The sequence below is a fragment of the Ptychodera flava genome, chromosome 9 (genome assembly GCF_041260155.1).
Source record: "Ptychodera flava strain L36383 chromosome 9, AS_Pfla_20210202, whole genome shotgun sequence".
NCBI lineage: Eukaryota > Metazoa > Hemichordata > Enteropneusta > Ptychoderidae > Ptychodera > Ptychodera flava.
Window position 1 is genome coordinate 34,126,855 of NC_091936.1, and position 23,639 is coordinate 34,150,493.

General features: G+C 37.4%; 1 protein-coding gene across 1 annotated transcript; it reads right to left on the reverse strand.

Annotated features, from left to right (window-relative positions):
- Positions 1-10,313: 10,313 nt before the first annotated feature.
- On the reverse strand, positions 10,314-23,082 carry LOC139140779 (farnesyl pyrophosphate synthase-like). Its single transcript, XM_070710188.1, has 10 exons — positions 22,989-23,082; positions 20,674-20,831; positions 19,908-20,048; positions 18,993-19,073; positions 18,570-18,692; positions 16,247-16,335; positions 15,109-15,181; positions 14,369-14,446; positions 13,809-13,943; positions 10,314-13,146 (listed from the first exon to the last, which is right to left on the reverse strand). The coding sequence occupies exons 1-10, from the start codon at positions 23,065-23,067 to the stop codon at positions 12,946-12,948; spliced, it is 1,158 nt and encodes a 385-aa protein (XP_070566289.1). The 5' UTR covers positions 23,068-23,082; the 3' UTR covers positions 10,314-12,945.
- Between the last annotated feature and the right edge of the window lie 557 nt (positions 23,083-23,639).

Below are 23,639 nucleotides of genomic sequence, written 5' to 3' on the forward strand. Positions count from 1 at the left end.
AAATCGATTCCAGCAATCATAATCATTCAAGGCAAATAAATTACCAGGTCCAATAAACAGTAAAAACAAACACACAAAGAAACATAAGATCACTGACAAAATCGGTAGTACAATCTTGAACCACTATATAAGTGGTGGTACCAGGTGTCCGGAATGGGTAAGCGTACCCTGCTAGCATGCTACACCCGTCAAGATTGAACTAGTGTGACAAAGTTATTGTACGGTAATTCAGCTATCTGCTAAATTACTGTTCTGAGTCAAAGTCGGGAATACTGTCTTTCATCATCTGAGTGACAGATTTGCCATATTTAGATATAAGATCTCCATATCTACCATAGAACTTCTTAAAAGATCTAACCAACCTACTTTGTGAAAATCCTTGTCTCACCAGCTTTAAGACTAATAAGCTGTGTCTCTCTTGAAAATCTCCATATGAATCACAAGCTCTACAGTATCTCAGTAGTTGTGAAATGTACACACCATAAGCTGGACTCGACGGAATATTACTGGTCAAGTAGGGAAAGTTAATGATTTCAAAATTAAAATCATCCCTTTTATCATACAACTTGGTGTGTATTGCATTGTGTCTAATTTCAATAAATAGATCAAGATACGATGCTGAGTTCATGCTCTCCGTTGTTTCTTTAATTTCTAATTCATCTGGATATATGTGATGGAGGTAATTAGAAATTCCAGGATTGTTCAAACTGATGAGATCATCAATATATCTATAGGTATTATTCAAGGACTTTGCAACTCTTTTAGATCCTGAACTATGAAGAGTCTGCATGAACTCAGCTTCATATGAATACAAAAATAAATCAGCAAGAAGTGGTGCACAGTTTGTACCCATAGGAATGCCTATAGTTTGCCTGAATGTCATACCGGCAAATGAGCCATATATGTTGTCAATTAGGAAGTGTAGCATCTTAATTACTTCCGTATCAGTGTATTTGCATTTGGCATCACTGTTGTTACTAAAATAGCCTGAATTGTGTTTGATGACAATGTAATCATACCTACGACTGCCATTCTTGTAAAAGAAGGCCTGCTTAACCAATGATGACAACCTAGTTTTAAGCTTGTTGTGTGGGATGGTGGTGTAAAGTGTAGAAAAATCAAATGTGCGGATTGAACCATACTTGCTTTTGTTGGTATCTAGAGTATGTAATAATTCTTTAGAATTTTTCAATATCCACATCTGATTAATCCCACTCGTTTCATAAACCTTGTCACAATATCGTACCAGACCAGATTTGATGGTTGACAAAATTGTGGTCAAGAGTTGTGACAAGCGTTTGGTTGTACATCTGCTGCAACCTGCTATAAAACGTTGCTTATATGGATTCTTATGGATTTGGGAATCCAATATAGTCGAGGTAGAACATTGTCATCATTTGATAGCTTGATGCCAAATGCATTCAAAACCGATGAATGATTATCAAATATTTCCTGTTTGGACAGGCTTGATGGACAGTAGGTGGTATTATTGTCACCTGAATTAATTTTCAGTTCATTCATCAAACACTGAATGTAGAATTGCTTGCAGACAAAAATGATGTTATTAGAAGCTTTGTCTGCAGGCACGACAACATATTTATCATGCAATGCATCTAGGCATTCACGTATGGTGGAGTCATCAAATGAAGATGTTGTCTTGATGACAGTATATGAAGAACGAAGACGTGATATACGTTTCTGAACTTTATCTCTGACAGTACGTAACCAGTCAGAGAGGCACTCAACGTCTTCATCAGACCTCAGACCTCTAAAAAAAAGACCTCTAGCTCTATTGGCTCGCTCAAAATTAGATATGCGCATAATTAATGGAGTACAATATGTGGCGTCATAAGGTGTCCCATCATACCAAATATGAAAGGTTTAGCACTTGTGGTTACTGAGTTATGGACAATAATGTATATTTGAGGTCAAAGGTCACCAAGGTCACATGATATTTTGTCAAAATGTCTGAGATATTGCGTGAACTGATGGACTCACTGATGGACTCATGGACGGATATGACCCAATCTATAAGTCCCCTGGACTTTATCCGTGGGGACTAAAAACTGTGTCACTGCATCCTTTAGGCAATATGAATACGATGAGAAACTAAATTTTTATTTTTCTTGGCCTTATACATGGGAGTCTATGGAGAACTGCCTTATACATGGGAGTCTGTGGAGGTGTAAACTAAAAAGTCCTCTAACACGGCCAAATTCGATCGCATTGTGAAACAAATCGACGTGCATCTGTATGGGGTTGGGTACTATTCTTGTACTGCAAAGTTTGAAAGAAATTGACCAGGGCATGTCTGAGATATCTGCGTGAACGGACGGACGGACGGACTGACATGACCAAACCTATAACTCCCCCAGGACTTCGTCCGTGGGCACTAAAAACAACGCAACAGTTATTACAGCTACATCGGCGGTAGGTTCATATCCAGAGCCCCGTACGGTCTGCCGCCGTCGCTTGAAAACAATCTCATAGACCTGGCCATATGGGCAACTGTGTATGGGCAGCTGGATACTTGACTGCCCGGAGAAGCGAGCTGTCACCCGGGGCTGTCACGTTCAAGCTCAGGATTATTTGTCGATCAAATTTCAGTAAATTTACCTTACCTAGATGAAATTTTGTATAGGCCGAAATTTCGCGGAAGTTTGACAAAATTGCATCGATTTTTCAGGTTCATATCCGACATTTTTGAGTTTTGAGTGCAGACAGAAATAAGTTTTGAGGCAACATACATGGCTGCGACCCCATGTTGACCCCTAGCCCTGCGTACGATGCTATGTGCTACAGCTACGCAGGGCTAGCGAGAGAGTTGCCGACATCGACGGTTATTTACGAGAACTGAATAAAAGACTGTCATTTTTGGAAGCGATCGAGTAGCTGAGGTAGGCTGGGATACGACTTGGGCCCAAGAACGCTGAATTTCGGCAGTAATTTGGCTTTTAAAGTCAAGTCCCAAAATGGATTTGAAGTCACCGACCCTACGTACGGGTCTTTGCAGGGCTGTGGTGAGCGGGGCGATTAGCTGTAGTGGAACACACAGCATCGTACGCAGGGCTAGTTGACCCCAAGTGAAAACGTGTTCGCGATCAAATCTTCCTATATTTTTTTCAGAATTTTCGACAAAATCATTGCTTCGTAAATCTTTTGTAAAATATAAAATACTAAAATAAAAATGCGATGTGCCATGTCTCCAGATTTCTAAAATATCGTTCGTTGACCGTTCGACGGAATACTCATTTCGCAAACTTGTGACGCAGTTGAAATTCAATACTGACCGCCAAATAATCTTAATGAGACGAGATCATTCTAAACATCCTCCAAATTATCCAACCACTCGCGTTAGAGTTCAGCTCGCTTAGAGTATCATAACATTCTTCGGCCTTCGTTTAGATCGACCCTAATCTCTCCCATTTAGGAAATAAATACACAAGCTACCTTGACAAAACTTCGTGCACCATCAAGGACCAAACGCACTACAAATCTGTCTTGACGTCATCATCTCCTTACATGGTAATCGGCATACCGTATTTTTTAGCAAAGGAGACACAGAATACGTCGGAGTATTCAGTTTCAAAACGTATTACATTGTGTGATGTTGTCAAAAAGGTGATGTTACTGCAGTGGTATAAATTACAAAACACAAAAGTTCACATCAGTTTATTTTGGACTGGCTTTACCCAACATTTCATATTGTTTCTTATGCCAGATTTGACCACGTGCTTACTGGCGACCCCTTTACATGCAAATTTTGTGTCAAATGGTGTGTTCTCCTGGAAAAACAAACGTACGATTTCTATATGAAGGAGGCGAAATTTGCCCTCAAAACTCGAAACCACCCCTTTTATATATGGGATGTACCTAGCTATTTTGAACGAGCTTCTCGAATCTGCAGCTCTATTTCGAAATGATGGTCTGGTTTTCTCAGCTCAAGGATAAGTGTTCTCCATCGCTGTGGGCATTACTATTCTCAACTGGGGGTACAGTTTCCAGTCGTAATGTTTTTCATTGTGTCCGGGATATAAAACCTTTCCTTTTTACAATTTTACTTTAATTAACACCAGTCCACATCTTGTCAGCGATTAAACATGTTACAAGTTTAAATGTTAAATTCTGGTCTCGAGCCCTCTTGTTCGACCAAACTGAAATTACCCCTCCCACTTTGGCTCGTCCAGTGAGTGTAGCAAGGGTCGTGCCATCGCCTAGGAAACGGAGGGTGCATTAATTGTTGCATTTCGATGCACATTTTGATTATATTCAGAAGATTTTGTGGCAAAAACTCAGATAGAGAAGCATTAATATTCACATCTCACTTATTCAAGACTGGCTGAGAGCAGCACTTCCATTCAGTTAACATCATTACGCCATTTATTATGCCAAGAAAGATGAAGCCAAGACATTTTGCCCTCCCTGGTCTCAGCCAGAAATGGTTATACCTTACAGAGTTTTTTCCCACGGAATGTACTTGGGCTGAGGCCCAAGTACAATAATAACAATAATTATTATTATTATTATTATTGTTGTTGTTGTTGTTGTCGTTGTTTTTATTAGCATTATTATGATTGGCATTATTAGCACTATGTCAGGATATCATACCAAAAAGTACATAATCCCATAGACTTTAAAAATACACAACACACATTAAGAGGTGATAGACTGTAGTAAAAAAAAATAGAGCTAAAACGATTACAAATACATCAGTTGCCTGAGATACATTTAAGAATTCAATACAGCGTCTGACTTGAGGACGGTTAAAATAACAGCATTGGGATGGTCTTTCAATAGAAATTGTACATCGATTTACCTCTAAGAGCTTCAAATGTCGGTATACTATTAAAAACAAACATAGCACTGGCACTGCAGTCACGAGCATTGCCCCGGAGAGCATTATTATTGTAAGCTACCCGATGTGAATTCAGTTTTTTCTTGGTGTACGAAGACCAGAGATTCGAACAATACATATTTGTACGGAAAATTCTGAACAAAAATAGTTAATAGTTTAACATGATCTGAACGGTATGAAAATTTACGAAGCAAGGTATTTGCGCGGATATAAAGGCCCCTAGTCTGCCGCATCATTGCTCGGTCATCAAGGAAATCATCAGTCATGTTATAACCCAAATACACATGGTGTTGCACAACTTGTATAGTTGGCTGGTTCCGATTTTCACCAAAGGAAGCTTCTCTAATTTGACTGACCTCTTACGCGGTATAAAATACATACACTTGGATTTCATTTATGATAGATAAGCTTAATGTCATGCCGGATACCATATTCCCCACAGATTGCGACTAACTCACGTAAACCTTTGATAGATGGGCATAGAAGTGACAGGTCATCTGCGTAAATGTGATGGTTTATCATTTGTCCCCTTATATTACAACCGTTTTTCATGACTTAAGACGAGTACTCAGCTCATCCATGTAGACTTTAAATAACAAAAAGGCGAAAAGCCTTTATTTATGATAGATTCCTGTTTTATCATTCCAAAATTAATTATCGATAAGTGATACATTTGTCCTCTCGAGAATTCACTTTTTATAATCAGTCACACAGCTACAGAATGCTGAGTCTACTCAACATATTCTACTGTGTTGTCATTTTTGCTGATATTTGTCATTCTATGCTCTAAAATAACAAAGTGAACAGAAAAAAGGGGTTCACATCCCTTTTTGAGTGAGACCGTCTTGAAGTACCGCTACCCTACTACGCCAAAGACCTTGTTCTCGTTTTTATGTGATTTTAATGAAGACACGCTCTTGTCAGAGTTATGTAATTTATCTTATTTTTGCTTACGGTGTGTAGGGTATAGTGAGTAGACAAGAAATACGATGCGAAAATGTGTTATTCCCACCTTACTTTTAAAAACATCTTGCCATACCCCTTGACTTTATGCAACTCACTTTGCCTTTAAAAGAAATATTTCAGTCCTCAAATGTGAAGGGAACTGATTAAGATTGACGTATAACTATTTCTTGCAGTATAGAATTCTGAAGTATTCTTTAAAAGTAACTTCCATAGTGTGTGAGCAAAAATGTGTGTCATTGAACACTCAATGAAGGCACATGATGATACTTGTGTATTTATCGAGACAGCAAAGACAACTGCCGAATCAGCAGGTTTTGTAGGTTTTTGTCACAGGAATCAAAAATAAAATCTACCATAATGACACTATTTTTTGGAAAAGAATTGTCAAATTTTAGTTTTTCCTGTATGTCTTCCAGGCAAACCCTCAATTGGCCGATACTGCGCCACCAACGGTTAGTCCCTTACCATAATTAAGTACTGTAACATCAATTTATAAACAGGAAAATATCGCCAGCTCATCTTTGATAAGATAGCACCTTTAAAGAAATTACAAGACCGGGAAGATCATGGAGGGGAGTTCCCCTCTTTATGCTGCACTTTTGAAAATATAATGTTGAAATACTGCCAATGCATCAGCAATGAAATGCATGTAATCTATATATCTTATAATCGTAATTATTTTAGATACGTCCCCATTATTCTATAAAAGAGCTAGAGTGAATATAATGTCGTCTAAATACCAAAAAAAACCCAGAAGACTGAGAAGCTAGCTATAGCTATTTTATCACTATTACTATTTTAATAATTTAGAGAGTATGAATTATCCGTATGTCCACTGTCGTGCATTCATGCGAAGTTTTCAATAGGATGTCTGTTCAGTAATGTGAAGTCGATCTAGTCTATTCAATATGCAGCAGCGGGTTAACAAAGCTGCATTGTAGTGCTCAACTGTGCAGTGAGCACACTTTTCCAATGACTTACATTTTTCAATGTAAGAACAGTGCCCTTTCTGCCCTTCATGGCATTATCGACAGAGTTTCTCTAAGCTAATGTCCTGGAAGATGGTAAACGAATGTAGCCTAGTGTTTAGAAGGGCTGAGGTTGAGAGTTTGACAGGGTATCAAATCTATTTTAATACTTGACGATGTACACTATCCCATATTTTCTGTATGTCTACTGTCACGCATTTGTTTTCTTGCTGAATATTCGGAGATGTCAAGTGACCATGGGTTTATCGACGGTTGTTTCCGTAAAAGACAGCCCAGAGAAAGTATAATTTGATTCCATTTGATGTCTTCTAGTTTCTGCGTGTTTTAGGGACCGTTCAGTTTTTACGGCCTGGGGGGGGGGGGCGGCAAAATCTTGTCGCCGGTGTTCAAAAAAATATAGACCCCCCCTGCATTTTTCGTGAAAAAAAGATGACCCCCCCTTTGTCAGACAAAAAAAATTGATGACCCCCCCCCCCCTCCCCAGCTGAAAAATAACCAAAACCCATATGTCAAATTTACCCGCACGGTTTGGATTTGAACTCCGGTACGCGGCGCACTTTATTCGTGTAGCAGAGATGCCAGTGCACAAACTTCCCAGCCACATCCATGCAAACGTCTGTTAATTAGGACAACTGTAAAGCAATTTTTAACTTCATTTCCATAGACAACTTGTGTCCATGGACATTGTATAAAGTAAACTTTATTGGAGTGGTTCACCAAAGGCAGCCCTCCGATTAAGGTGAAGTACTACGAATTACGTCAAAATTAGGTTGTGGTGTCATTTTCTGGAAACTTTGCGCAAATATTCTTCGAAGTTTTGTAAGTGCAAGAATGAAATAAAAAATGGGGGTCACCACGCTCGTTTCCATGGAAACGGACGTTAAAATGGCGTCGTTAGAAATAAATAAAAATGACATAATTCACTTAAACTAAAGAAAGCAATTATAAAACGCTTAGCAAATGAGTTAATTTTAATAAATACCAAGACTTAAGATCCATATCTATCGAATGTATAGTTTTCATGATGTTTGTAAAGAATTTTTAACATAAGTATCGATTACAAAATGACGATATCGAAATTATATCACTACATAATTTTCGAACTTTCTTCCTGTCGCTTTGAATGGTGTCATTTTGACCAAACTTGGCGAATAAAATCCTGACATAATACCATTTAGTTTACACTTTAATAAAAGGGTGTCACCACGCTACTTTTTACAATATCTCCAGGTGAATGGGTAATATGCGCCATGTAAATGGGAGAGAAATGTTAATTTTTCGCTCATATTGAATAAAAACCAGCTTCCTAGGGGGTCAAAATATGACAAGGTTGTAGGTCACATGTATTTCTAAGAGATTGGGTCAAAAAATTAGGTAAAAGTGCAATTTCAACAATGACAGGTGATGTTAAATACATGCGCTTCAAAATAACTCACTTGCGGCAGGCTGGAGTTAAATCTGCGCAGAAACGTTCTAAACCGCGTGCGCGTCCGAATTCGTCGCACTTTACCTTAAGAGGGTCATGGGCCATTACATAAAGTCAATTTATTGTAGTGGGCTGCCGAAGGCTGCCCGCCGGTAAAGAGGGTCGATATGGCCATTGCATGAAGTAAACCTAATTGGAGTGGGCCACCAAAGGCATCCGCCCGTTAAGAGGATCATGGGTCATTACATAAAGTCAATTTATTGTAGTGGGCCGCCGAAGGCGGCCTGCCGGTAAAGAAGGTCGATCATGGCCATGGCATAAATTGAACTTTATTGTAGGTATTATGATTTTGAAAATGTGGTGACCCCCTTTCCTACCAGTGAAAAAGCGATGACCCCCCCCCCCCCTTCACGGATTCCAAAATTACGATGACCCCTCCCTGGATTTTGCCGCCCCCCCCCCCCTCCCCGGCCGAAAAAACTGAACGGTCCCATAGCTTAGCTACATACGCTCGGCACTGGCATGAACACTGGAAAGAAGATCAATATTTATATGCTTTTACAATTTCATACTAAATTTCAAAGTAATGGGTGAATCGGTTTTCAAGATATCTGCGCGGACAAACATGCAGACATACACATAAGCATAATTAACTAAAATGATTACAAAACTACATGTTTAGCAAATGGGAGCTAATATAGTTCTAACACCAGCTGGACAATATACGCATTTCTCTCTCACCCAGCCACCTTATTCATATTTTAAAACTTGATACAAACATGTCGGTGAAAGTTCCATGCAATGTAGATTTCAATATTTGGCTCTTCAAATTGAAGTTTTGAAATGTAAAATCTCAACTGTGGTGGCGCTCACCGTAGTGCCATGCCCAGGTAACATCATGCACAGCTTACCTATCTTTACCGGTGTATATTAAGTTAGTTGCTGGCAGAAAATTTATAACATTCAGTAAACCTTTTACTATCAAGTGCAACACAGAACTTTTACAATATTAAAGTTTAATTCGAACTTATCACAATTGTTTCACCAGTACAGAGTAAGACAATCGAAAATCTACCGTAAATGTCACCTTGTCTATGAAATTGTTCCATAAGTTACTGCTCTAGATGCACGTTGCATAAGTAGCAGTAAAAATACCGCAATTACACGGTGTCGCTCAAATTTGATCAGAACTGGTATATACCAGTATGGGTTACCAATGATCAACAATAAATGTTGTTTCTATCTGTTCAGTGGAGGAAAATTCTACGTTGATGTTATGGCAATGATTTCTGCACAGTACAACCAGAAAAACAAGAAATATTTAAACCAGAAAAACAAGAATGACAAAAGTAATTAAGGTCTAACTTTAGGTACTGGAGGTCAACTTTAGCAACATGCATAGCAGAAACAAGCCCCTCTTAGTTTAGTATAAACGGTCTTTCCCCATCCACTGTCTATGGTTGCAGCTGGTCTGTTAATATGTAACAGCTCATGAACAATGACAGGAAATGAGTCAAGATCAGTGGAGTTTGCCTGTTTCTCACTGCCATGCCTCCTGCACATTTGCAGGATTTCACTTTTTCTTACCTCATTTGCACATTTTTGACACTGATGTGTTCATTTGAACAAATTCACATCTCAACCACTGCATCTACCTGTACACCAAATACTGAGATGGTAGATTTGGCGGTATGGGAGCCTTTGTGTGTGACGGACATACATCCGCACATACCCACAAATATACAGACATACAGACATGCAAATCAGATGCAAATGACTGATTCAGCTTATACGATAACCTCACATTGGTACACCAAATGTGAGCTAAAAATCGCAAAGATAGCATCAGAACTTGTGATAAGAAACCGTTGATAATAAATAGTAGCAGCTCAGGATTAGTTAACTTCTGTGAGTAAATTTTGAGATGGCTATCCAACTTTACTAGGTTCAGCTTTCACTAAATAGACCTTTCTTGCGCACACTATAAAACTTTACATTTTTTGGAATCCAGTGACTAAAATATGCAATACTGAAATGATTAAATAGATTTCAATATACAACCATAAACACAGCAACCTATTGTGAAAGATAAATATTGTCTATTTTTATTGTCTGCACCTCTACCAACATATATGACTAGAGCAGCAACTTTTGGAAGAATTTGCCAAACCGTTTACAGAAGCGTGATAATATTTAGATAAATTTCAGCATTACTTTACTGTGGAATTAAAGTACCACGAAAATCAAAGAAATCTGCTCTAATCATGAACAGCAGTGGAAAAGTGCTGAACAACCAGTAGCACAGGCAGATCAACTACTTACTTGAAAACGCAAAATATGAAAATACGCTCACATAATAACCCAATAATATTAATAACCCACTGTCAGAAGCATTCATTTAAGTATGCTTGTTTTCCCTGGTACATAGGAGAGCAATACAAACTTTGTCACCAAATATTTTTTATGGAAATGATTTATTTAAGCATAAAATAATTGTCAAAAAGTGAACTACACTTCATAAAATAATTTTGAGAGATGTATTATAAAATTATCAGAACTACTGCGCCACAAAATCCAAATGTTAAAGAATTTTCGTTTCTTCTCAGTGTTTCTCAGACGTCATTTACACCTACTGTGATTCTCAATGAAGCTCATGAGCTAGTTTTGGTTAAAGGTCTGCAACGCAAAATCTCTTGAGCATATCTTAAATTTTAAAATTGTGGCGGTACCAAAACTGGTGACCGCAGCTGAAGTGGCTTCATATAAACAAGGGACGCAACCAAAGTTTGTTTGGCAAAGTCTTACAGTGTTTGGAAAGCTACAAAACTGGTGAACTACGAACATGCATCAAATGATGAATTTGTGTCACATTTGCACAATGTTCGTTGCCAATTTCTGGGAAGAGGGCAACGTTTATCAACAAAAAAGTTCTGCACAACCCTTTCCCCTTAACATATGTGCATCGGACGCATGAAACTTCATACAGATGGAGTGATAAAATCAGGAACATTGGATAGGTAATATTTCTCACCTTGGGAATTGTGCACTCAATGACGTATATGTACTGATGGAGATTCTTGCATGGATATCACAGTAGTGAATCAATCTTTCAAAATACTGGAGCAAAGAAAACGTTGCGGCATGACATCTTACTGCAACTAATATTTTAAGGTGTACTCTAAGTGTCTCAAAAAGCACTGTGCTTCTTTCTCCTATTATGCTTTTTAGTTTCTTTTTTGCATATGTAATGTGGAGCGGTGAAGAGGATTTAGAAATTTATTATTAGTTTTGATATTTCAACTACAATGAAATTCTGCTACATTTGGACTTCTTCCAACTTTGATTATTTGTAATGTCACAATTAAATAATACTCAGTGCAATTACTCTATTTACTATGATGTGGATCATATTTTCAGCAAACAGCATGGACAAAACTGGCAAAATTCAGATCTTGACAGTAAAAATACTAGAATTACTTAGCAATTATTTTATTCTGGAATAAAACGACGCAAGGTGTTCTAGGACTTGGTACACCCAAGAGATTACATGATGGCTGTACAAACAAACCCATATGTACAGACGCTCATGGAAATACATGCATTTCTATTTGCATTTGTGCACATGGTTTTGTTTGTACTGTGGTCCGTTCAAATTCCTAGGTTAAGCCATTGATGATGTGTGACTGGCTGGCCTGCATTACAAGACAATGATGCAAGATGTCTCAGAGTTGAAGAGTGTCTGAATTTCAGACACGGTCTACAAGATGATGTAATTTATGGTTACAAACAGTCAACCATGATGAGTGATCTTGGAAGACTGGCCATATCTCAAAGTAAGTAAAACAACACATCTCTTTGAAAGTTAAATCATAAGTACTTTCACAAAATATATCAATATCATTAAAAGTTTTTTAAGGAATAAGAGATCTTTGATATGTTAATGATATCACTACACAAAGAAATAAGATAATACATACTGTACAATTGGGTTTATAATTAATGGTCATGGGTTCTTCCAAATATGTAGTTTAATGCAAACTTTTTTCTTGAAACTAAACTGAAAGCTGAATAATTCTGAATGCCCTATGGCTATATTGAGAAATAATCTTAAGAATGACTACCACACTCAAAAGCAGCACGAGAGTCCCTGACAAGCTACTCACAACGGTTTCCTAGTCTTCCTAGTCTTCTAGCTGCAGTTAGTATTTTTGCGGCAGTCTATGTCCCCAGAGAAAAATGTATCAGCATGATCTACCTGTAACAACTAGGTAATTTTGTCTGACCATATTTACATAAAATGCAGCATCCATATCGCTTAAATGCAACAGGTATGGGAACAAGCAAGCTACCTAGACAAAAGGTATTCTCTGATAAACAGATTTCTGAAAACCAAGTTAAGCTGTGCACATTCAATGGTTTTACAGCTGTCAGTGTTGAAAAAATGTTCAAAAGAGTTAAATGACTACGCTTATAGCAAAGCTATTAAAACTCATTCTATCTCCACACCTCAAGTTAAGTAGTGTCTCTCTGAAAAGAGATTTACATCGCTGTACAAGACAGCATTCAATAAGGTACTGCACAAATAATAATAACAGTAAGTGATAGAGTATTTGTAAAAAAGGTCATAAAATTAATCTAAATATTTCTGTTCATATTTAATTATCTTAAAATTATCTCTTGCTGATCTAAAAGCTATTTTTTAAGCGAGTTTACTTCTTCCTTTTATAGATCCTCTTGGCAAAATTTACAAAAAGATCAGAAGGAAGATCACCGTGACATTTTTCTACAAGTTTCATAAGATTTTCATAACTTTGTTCTTCAAATTCAAGAAATGCCTCTTTAAGCTTCAACTCTTCATACAGCTTTTTGATAACCGCAACTTTTTCTTGATCATTGATACCATAATTTTCCTGAAAAGTTTAACAAGAAAAAGGGAATGAATTTTTTGTTAGTTTGTAATAGAGATGAGAAAGAAAAACAACAAACACTACCGCCACTTTGTTCATTAAGTATTTGTAAGTTCCTTTCTTGGTAGCAAGCAGAAATCAAGTAATGGAAAAGGACTGTGTCAACATCATGGGTCATAGCAGGGACTTAGGTCATAGGTTAGACAAGGGACTGTTTAGTAAGTAATGGGTCAGACAAGGGATGGGTGACACGGTCATGGGTCAAAACTGGGTCTGGTGACAAGATCATGGGTCAAAGCTGGGTCTGGTGACAAGGTCATTGGTGAGACTAGAGATAGGAGACAAGGTCATAGGTCAGACCAGGGACAGGAGACAAGGTTATGGGTCAGACCACAGATAGGGTACAAAGTTTTGAGTAATATGGTGGTTTGTATATGATTAAGCTCTTTCCCTTTCGTTAAACAAATTGTACAAAGTTCTTCTATTTTATTCTACTTGCTAGATTGATCTGGATGACTACGAAGCAAGTCAACAATCAATAGAGTGCACACATTTCAGAAATATACACGGACAGAACTCTGGTTTATATAAGTGTGGTCAAATCAAGGACAATCATATACGAGATCCAAGCTACTGCACCGTTATATTCATCAAGGTGTACGTACCTTTAGAATTTCTTTCTGTTCTGGTGTGGCTTTGTCTAAAGCCTGAACAACTAGCCAGCTGCATTTATTGTCCTCTATATCTGTTCCTATCTTACCGGTGATGCTGGGATCACCATAGCAATCTAGGAAATCATCCTGAAAATGAAAACAGAATTGAGAATTACAAAACGGAATGCTTTGCGTTGAAGTGTTTGTGGATCATTGCACATGGTTATGGTATCTGTAGAGATAATTCAAAAATCATCTTTCAAATATCAGCTTTCTTCAGAATACTGATCACTATTGTGACAAAAAGATACAATGACTTGCATAGAGGGCAATGTATATATTTTAAGAATAAATTTGTTCCTTTCGGATGATATGTTGCATAGAGCTATTTCATGATTAAGTCTACTCAATACAGAAAACTTTAATACAAACAGACAACAAACAACTTTGGATAAACTATCTGAAATGTAGCTCTGACTTTTTGAATGCACAGACCTGTTGACCCATATGTACACAGAAAAAAATACAGCCAGACTATACTCATATCAGACTGCGCTCTTACAGAAACTAACCTGTATTTGAAAGTACCGTCCCATGTCTAGAAGTATTTGTTTTGCATTGGTGTGAGACTCAGCATCATCTATTCCAGCCTGAAATTGAACAGTTTGATTTTAGACATGGAATTACTGAAAGGAACATGAGGGGAACAAGTTAATCTATGAGGAATCATGGTATTGAAAAATCACAACAAATTGTGAATCAATAATACTGACTTTGCTTGATAGTGCTTTCAAATTTGAGGTAACAGCGGCTGTACATCTACAATTGACAATGCAATCCATACAGCTCTTACCAGTGATAAACGTCAACAGGGTATATGGGATTACATAAAAAGAGCTGGCATGGGGTAACCAGAACACTGTTTATGCATGCTTCATATATAAATGCAGTATGGCAAAGACTCAAATTGAGATAGTGTAACATTTGAAATGATAGCTGGATGCCATTTAAGCCAGGTCATGTGTCAAAAGAATCAAAATAAGAACCCTATATATTCAGGAAAATCTAAACTTTGATTGATATAATGACAAAGATCATCTAAATTAAAACAACAAACAATTTCTCTTCTGGGTATTCCCTGTAACATGTTCTCTCTCTGGGCACTAACTTTCACAAAAATGACGAGCCTGACACAAAATCTTTTGTTGACAAAATGCCTTTGCAATTATTCACACCTGAGTGATATTGGGTCCAGAGAACGGATACAAGAGTAGTAAGTCCGAAAAGAATGAATGCCATGTCCTAAACTTACCATGTACATTGCTAGAGCTACGGGTAAATAAAAGGAATAGAATGCAGTCTTCCATTTCACTATGGCATCATACCTGTGAAAGAGCAGAGTGATATCTGTTGGTGGGTTTTGTAAAATGCAAGGTGTACATGTTGTTGTTGAAGATTCTCATCTGCAGAAAATAAACATGAATGTTTCACAAACTTATCCTTAGTGATTAGCTCAGTCCAGTCCTGGGAATTGGCACATATCAAACTGACTGAAAGGACACACTGGTTCATTTAACCTTTGACATAATATGCAAATCTTTATGAAAGCCATTGTTGATGATGAAAATAATTCAAATGCGATTCTCTATGTGTACATCGAAGCCATTGTGTATAGATGCAAACAAAAATCTTTATGTAAGCAACTGTTGAAAGATGAAAATAATCCAGATACAGGCATGCAATGTGATCTCAACAAATCATTGCAAAATTTTAAACTAGTAATCAAAGGTAAGCTGGTTCAGTGGTTCACAGCCTACGGCCATTATTTTATTTTCGGTTAGGACAAACAGATTTGCAGTGCTATTTTTCGGATGGAAAAGTGAATAGCAGTGTGCCTGGATGGCTCCAATATAAAAATAAGATCCCATACACTCAAATTCACTTAAAATTCAAGGACTTTCATAGAACCTACGGACACTGTAAAACACAGACTACTGGAATACACAACAATATAGCTTGTGTCAGGAACGCAGGATGTACCTCAATCTTTTATCCAATTAGGTTACACTTTTCAGCAGCCATAGTGAAATCAATTGAACATATGCAAAACACTCGACAAACTTTGAGACCAAACTCTCGCTTACAAGTTAACTTTCATTTGATATGTCATCTACTCAATTCCCATCAATTTTCTGAATCTAGATATTTACTTTAAAATATATTTACACATTCTCTATATTGTTAGATGTTTTGCACGCGACTTTGAAATAATTTTACTTGTATATGAAATTGATATGATAAAGTTTGAGAATGGTCCCAAGGACGACAACGTGCAACATAAGGAAGCTCACTCTTGCTGTATATAAGTAAACATTGGAATTTGAAAATCAATCCATCATATGAAATCTACGGCAAAAATTATATTGTATGCATCTACACTGATGCCTCACCTCTCCTGTGTAAATCTTGACAAATCTCTGCATCCATCTGGTGCTGTGATTAGATCTAGTGACTGGCCAACAATAGTTTGATAAGTCGTCTGTCAACAAATCAACCATGGACAAAATGAATACATGCAACAGTGCATTCTCTGTACAATATCAACTGTTCCAAAGTCAGTCACAATCCAGTTTCACACAATGTACCGTAATATTTAATTTAAGATTCACCCTTTTCAGTGATTTTTTCAACTGGGATAGCATGCCTTAAAATCTCATCACTCCTACACATTACACCTGTGTGCAATATCATATCAGCACGACCAGTGAGAGATTGTTTGCAACATATGTATCTAAAACTATGCAAAGTTAGAGCATCATGTAGCGCTAAAGAATAACAGTCCATGCAAAATTTTAGTTCTTTCTTATCTTGGTTTTGTAATGTGATGACATCACAAAGTACCCTATTCAGAAATAATATGAGTCACCAATCTGTTCCGGGTGAACATTCCAGGAAATGGGCAGGAAAAGTGTCTGGTAACATGTTTGCTATTGTTTGCAAACTGTTTGCTATGATACTGCCGAAAGACTGCGTGTTTGACTGGGCAATCAATATAAATATTAAAGCCAACTATTAAAGCTAACTGTGATTTATGTTATCCTTCTGAAAACACGAATATTCAGTTTATTGATGAGTTCTCTGTAAATACAAGACCCTTCTATAGTTCTAACTTCTGATAAATGTTCTGCACAAGTAATGCTCTAAATATGATAACCTTTACAATAAGTTGCTGAAACAATGGCAAACTACACTTGAACATCATCAGATTTGGTTTATGTAATGTGTAATCACACAAATTAAACATTGGGATCTGGCCTAGATCTATGCCTCAGGTTTCTGACAATTGTGTGAAGTGATAGCCCACATTCTATAACAATGGCTGAGAAATGTTCAGTGGAACCTCTTATCTATGTTGACATATTTATTTTAAATGAGAAACGACCTTTCTCAGTAGTCATGGTGACAAGGTTGCTGAAGCCAAGAAAGATGAATAATTCTGAGATCAAGTTCAGTACCTCAAGTAAGCAGTGAGATGAAAAGGTGAAATGCCTGGCAAGTTGTACAGAGCACAGAGAAAGTAGAACATTGTATCACTAAATGATACAATCTACACTGCACTGTGCAGGTTAAGTTTTTGTTCAGTGTGCTTAGCAGACGTGCTGAATGCTCCCAGTCTGCTTGCAATTGTGTGACACAGTGTACTACAGGGCATTCTCAAAACATTATCATTTTGACTTCTTTGGTAAAATTTGACTAAAACAGGTAAGAAATTCTTAGTAGAGGTCGGATGACTGTCAGTTGGGAAAACTGAATGAAACATTTTACTACCATGCTGGAGCAATGGCTCAAATAAGCTTGTTGACTGGTTTGAACATTGAGAGTTTTAATAGTGGCAAAGCAAACACAAGGACAAATAATTTGAATATAACACAACTGTAAATGTAAAATGAAAAGTTAGGATGAATTCATCAATGACAATGACCCTCCGCAATCCAGAGGACTTTTAAGCAAGTGGTCAAGGGAAGTGGTCATGGTAAGGCAAATGATTCACTAACCTTAAAAAAATCTCATTGGTAAAATTTATTTTTATACACTTATATCAGTGACAATGGACTTTTGTCATACAGAAACTTGTCATATTGTAGGACGCATGGTTTAATAGCTTTGATGTGGAGTACAATTATATGGTGTTATTCAATGCTATTTGACCTCTGACCTCATAGCACCTCTATATCAACACAAGGGAAAACAGGATAATATATCCTTCTTTTTACAAAAAAACATCTACATCTAACATTCAGTACATCACACAGTTAATAAAGGTCTTTCAGAAACTGTCTATTTGTGTGATATTATGCTGTTGAACTATAATTTCTAGCATCTAAACTGCGTTGTGCAGGTTGAATTTTTGTTCAGTGTGCTTAGACGCTCCCAGTCTGCTTGCGATCACACAACACAGTGTACAATAGGGCATTCTCAAAACACTATAATTTTGCCTTCTTTGGTAAAATTTGACTAAAACAGGTGTATAACAATAAGGTTAATCACAAAATATTGGAATATGTCCTCGTACATGGTACGCTGTGGTTTTGTCCTCGACACTACGTGTCTCAGACAATACCTCTGCTGTACAATGCACTCAAACACAAATCCTGGTACTTTGTGAATAACCTTATAATATGGTACTGTAATTTCATAAATAAATCTATTGACAAACAAATGTTCTTCTTTTGTGACGTATTGAGCAGCTGAAATTGTCATTGGATGACTCACCTCATGAAAAAGCTCCACTACATTGAGATAGTACGGTTTGTTTCGAATGACCTTCTTCAGTAAGCTGTAGATACATGCTTCAATGTAAAATGAATCATTAACAGCGACATGTCCAACCCCTTGCTGGAAAACAATAACAATACAAAGCAAGACATGATTAGATGTCCTTGGTGATGTACATGTATGGTGACATATGATTATTAACATACAATGACTGGATGTTAGGTGAAGACAAAGCGAGGAATAGAGATGAGAGGAAGAAGTATAGACAATACAAATACACAAAAATGAGTGAAAAATTGATGGGATAATGTAAATACTGAAGAAGTTTGTGTGGAAAGAGTGAAAATTGGCATCAAAAGGTGTTTATCCATGGTTTTGATAATGAGAATTCTTCATACTGGACACAGAGAGCTGGGTTACCTTTCTATACCAGCATGGCTGTCCTCGTCTCGTCACTGACTGGTCCATGATGTCATCAGCCACCAGGAAAAAGGCTTGAAGCTGTCATCAACAAGATACATCAAGATAATTTTAGTTTTGCTTTTATTGTACGTGCATTTGCAATTTGAGAGTATATGAAGCTTCTACAAAAGAACAGGCTACATCATCTGACCATCCCCACTGTTACTTTCAATGAAATCTCTAAGATTGTGGAACTTGGTTTTGAAGTTTTCATTTTAACCCTTTGCACCCTGACCCCCTGGTACTCTATGACGTCATCGGACATTTACCGTTATGTCCGAGCCGGGTTCAAAGAGTTAAGAAAATTTTAAATTTTGCCTTCTTTCATTGATACAGAAAATGTTAAAATAAACTTTGCGACAACATTTTTATTTTATCAACTATTTAGGAAGTAATCAGTACATTAATTGACCATAATGTTTCACTTTGTCACTTAAAGTGGAAAAAGTCACAAAAATACTCAAACTCTGGTCTTTTTGTCAACAAGGAGGTAAAACTTCATTAATTTGTTCACTATTAAGACTTAAACTTGCAACCATGATACTACTGGTATTTTCAAACCTTTTCCAGTATTGGACTCTTCAATTGAATTTTGCTTCAGTACTTCAGAACAAACTGTGAGCAAATTAGACATTATCAGAAAAATACTTCTGCACTGAAGATTAATTACCGTTATGACTGTTGAGAGTGTTGACTGCACTCTATGGTTGTTTTGAGGTGTTGGTTTCATTTATCGTATGTTTGTTTGTTTTTTTTGGTGGGGTGGGGGGGGGGGGGAGAGGCTGTTCATGAGGAGTCTGTAGTACAATGGCTCCAAATAATCTGTAATGTTAACATTCGTAGATATATCAAGTAAGTTACCAGTCTGCTTACCCATTCTACACACCATCCCAGCACCATTGCACACTTCACTTCCTCATCACTGATATCCTCTTTACCGATGATTGACCGGTATGCCGACACTACTGTAAGGCCTCTGTTTTTCTTTCCACCAGGAACATTGTATTCTATCACCTAGAGTACAAAGTAGGCAAGAAATGAGGTGAGAAAAACGCAATGCATGCACTGAAAATGAAGTGGTACACAGGCCCTCCTCTCTCTGATAATGCACAATTCAACAACTACCATATACTACATATAGTGTAAAATTGTTCCAAACATGCATGATGGCATAAACACTTCATCTGTTCAAAACTGCTGCCTTTTATCGTAACCATTTTTTTCTCATGTTTTTACAGAATTTGTTTGTATCTAGGTCTGAAATTCATCTCATCAATCTTACAGTAAACACAATATTCTATAGACCAACCAGTCAGGAAGTTATTCAACTTGTTGTTAACTGCACCACGCCTAACAGTCTGAGAACAGTTATGACATCACTGTCACGCTATGGCAAGCTGATCAAAACATGATCATGAGAGCAGTCACTGATCATGCAGGCTGAAGACGCCAAATGTACAACGATCACACCATCATCTTAAAGCATTTAAAAAGTGAAACTCAATATATCTTTGCTTTTAAATACATGAGTGAATATGGTACGTGTGCATGAATAACAAGCACAGACAACAATGCCATATTAAAGATCTGTAAATTGTTGCACTGATCAATTTCAGACAGGTAACTAAATAAGCCTCACCTCTTTAAACCTTGTCATAGCATCACCAATTTCTGGATTTTGCAGGTCTGGCTCGATTATTTCTGTTACTAAATCCTTAAACAGCTGATCAAACTGTTTGGTGTCGTATTCCTGCTTCATTTTCTTCTGATCAGGTTCGGCCATGTTGACCTGTCGTCCTAAGGCCAGAAAGGATAGTTTGAAATGGTCAGCCAATTGATTCATCGACATCTTGAGTTTACTCATGATTGGTTTCTTTACAGCACTGTTTTAGGGTAGATCACTGATTGTTTACGGCAGTGCACTGTTGTCACTTGGCTATTTATCTTGGTATGTCATGCATGGGCCTTTGAACAATTATTGATATACATATATATATGTAAATATTTGTAAGCGCTCAAAAGAGTAGCTTTTCACATAATAGAAGGCAGCCATGTCACATTACTATCATATGATTTGGTCCAAATATAGAATGCTATGTCCTGTTTCTTTTTGATACGTGGGTAAACAAAGGAACTAGAGTTGTGTTGGTACATGTAGTCTCTGGAAAACCTTGTGTGATGTCACTACAAAGTATTTCATCGCAACCATGGACAACAATAGAAAAACAACAATAACAAGTTTGGTTTGTTTTGAAAATGTTCTCTTTGTTAGTCTGAAGGCCTCAAGTAAAATACACCAGCACTTTGTTTACAACCATGATGATGTGACAAACCTGACGTGATAGAGTTTGATTTTCAGACAAATTTACATCATTCCAGTATTTTATCAACTCTGTTGCAATGACGAATGCAAGGACTCAAACACGTGATCTGGCTATGAGCAGTGGCAGTGTAAACCTCTTGATTCACTCATACTACGGTACCATACATACTGATATAGATGACTGGCAGTTACATGTAATTGACTCTCATTGCTAAACTCCAAAGACTTCTAGAACGCACTAATAAGATTTTCTGTTCTCACTTATTTATCTGTTCAGTTTATTACTGAACTTCTAATGTTAACATTTGATAATTGAATTATACAGTATAAATCATGGAAAGTAACAAAAATGTTCTCTTTAAAATGAAGATAATCTCTGAAAATTGTGTCTGTACTAATATTCTTAACCTTTTATTTATTGCTTTAAATTGGTGTTAGAAATCAGTTACTTCATCAACTGGCTGTGCAAACATCCACACAGCTATAGCAAAATGATAAATGTAACAACCAGTCACCATGCTTGTCAACCATATTTTACTAGAATGTTATCTTCTCAGTTGACTTATCAGCAGTAATAATACTTGCCCTGCTGTAATACCCTTACTTTTAAAATTTATTCAAAATGAACAGATTTGATCTGAAACAGCACCTTCACAGTCATGACTGGGTAAACAGAGGTCAGGTGTGATTTAGTGTTCTATGTGTCATCAAATAGCACCATTTCAACATTATTAAGTCCAGCATCATGGGGGAGACTCCCCTCCTGCCCACCCTTCCATTCAGGTCATTTCTTCACAGCTGTTTGCTTATCAAACATGAGAAAGAGATATTTTCATGTTTATAAAAACACTAAATTTACTGTAAAGCTGCCTCAGTATTCTATGGCAGTGATTTCACATGCAAGGTTAATTCTCTGTAAACATATGCTTAATATTTGCAAAGCCTTTGTGCCAGACTAATAGCCCTATCATCTCACACATACACCCACACCTCCCAACCACCCACCCACATAGTGTCTGCATGTGTGTGTGTGTGTATGTATATGTAGATAGATAGATAGATAGATAGATAGATAGACAGACACATGTATGCGTGTGCCATTGTCGGGAGATTTTATCATGCAAAATTGTTGAGCCTGCAGAGGGAGGTTGATCAAAATTCACATGTGAGGCAGGAGGGCGCTTCTCAAAATTTCTGACCCCTCCCGGCCGTGCCGTACATCGACGGTTCCCTTAGCCAAATCATAGACGGCTGCATTGTCTCATAAACGCCGGCAAACAACCCTGCAAAAACTTGGGTGGCTAAATTTAACCCAGCTTTGTCTAGCCTTTACAGAGCAAAGGCTGGAGTGTGTGATGGACGGTGAAATGAGTGAAATCGTTACTGTGACCACAGTTTCTCAATCATTGTGCCGCGACGTTTGGTCAATTTTGATTGGACAATAACTACGTGTAGTCTGATCGGGTGATATTCGTGAGCCAATTGTATGTGTACGTCACGTTGTGCATCCCTTCGCAAAATACCGAAAAATATTGTCTGTTGAAGAACATGAAAAGGCCAATATCTAGAAATTAAAAATTCGGAAAATCTCATCATTCAATAAAATTGGAATTATGAAAAATATAGTATACCTGGCTTTGCTGAACACTGACTTACACCTAGTACCTGCGTCGTGACGGCTTCTCTGTCAAACGTGAACTTTGAACTCATTTTAGGCCCTTTAACTCACCGCTCATAAATGCCTTCACCCTTAGCTGACCGTCAAGTTGTTATTAACAGCCCTGCCCCCTACCCCTCACTTTCACGCCCAGGTAAGAAACAGCACAGTAACAAGTATATTCTTAAGTAAAAGAGGAAGCGAAGGCATACGTCTGCTGTCACTTTCCGAATATTTTCGTTGTTACATGACAGGCCTGGTTACATGATCAAATTGGACTAATCTCTCTTTGAACTTAAGAGGGCGTTCTTTTGTTCGTGGCTATGAGTGACTGGTCTGTAGAGAAGTAGGCATGGAAACATGAAACTGACAATGCCAAGCAAAACCAGACAGATTTAACCAAAATGGAACAAGTGCAGCGTTTGACTTTGCCACCGCCAGCTTTAGGCTTTCTTTACTGCTTTGGCATTTGCATATGTTTTTACGAATGTGATGTGGCTGATATTCTACTTTACATGTGGCCAATCATGACATAAAATGCCTAGTTATAGTCCCTCAATACCAAACTCTTTAAATATATTCGTCTCCAAATCACCTTTTTTTTAAATGTTGTCAGTCATCACTG

Excerpts from the sequence above, each read along its gene's own strand:
- LOC139140779 (XM_070710188.1), bottom strand. The coding sequence starts at position 23,067 with ATGAGTTCAAAGTTCACGTTTGACAGAGAAGCCGTCACGACGCAGGTA. Across the intron at positions 19,074-19,907 it reads TGGGATGGTGTGTAGAATGG|CTTCAAGCCTTTTTCCTGGT; the intron begins GTAAGCAGACTG and ends TGTTGATGACAG. Across the intron at positions 16,336-18,569 it reads TAGTGGAGCTTTTTCATGAG|ACGACTTATCAAACTATTGT; the intron begins GTGAGTCATCCA and ends ATTTGTTGACAG.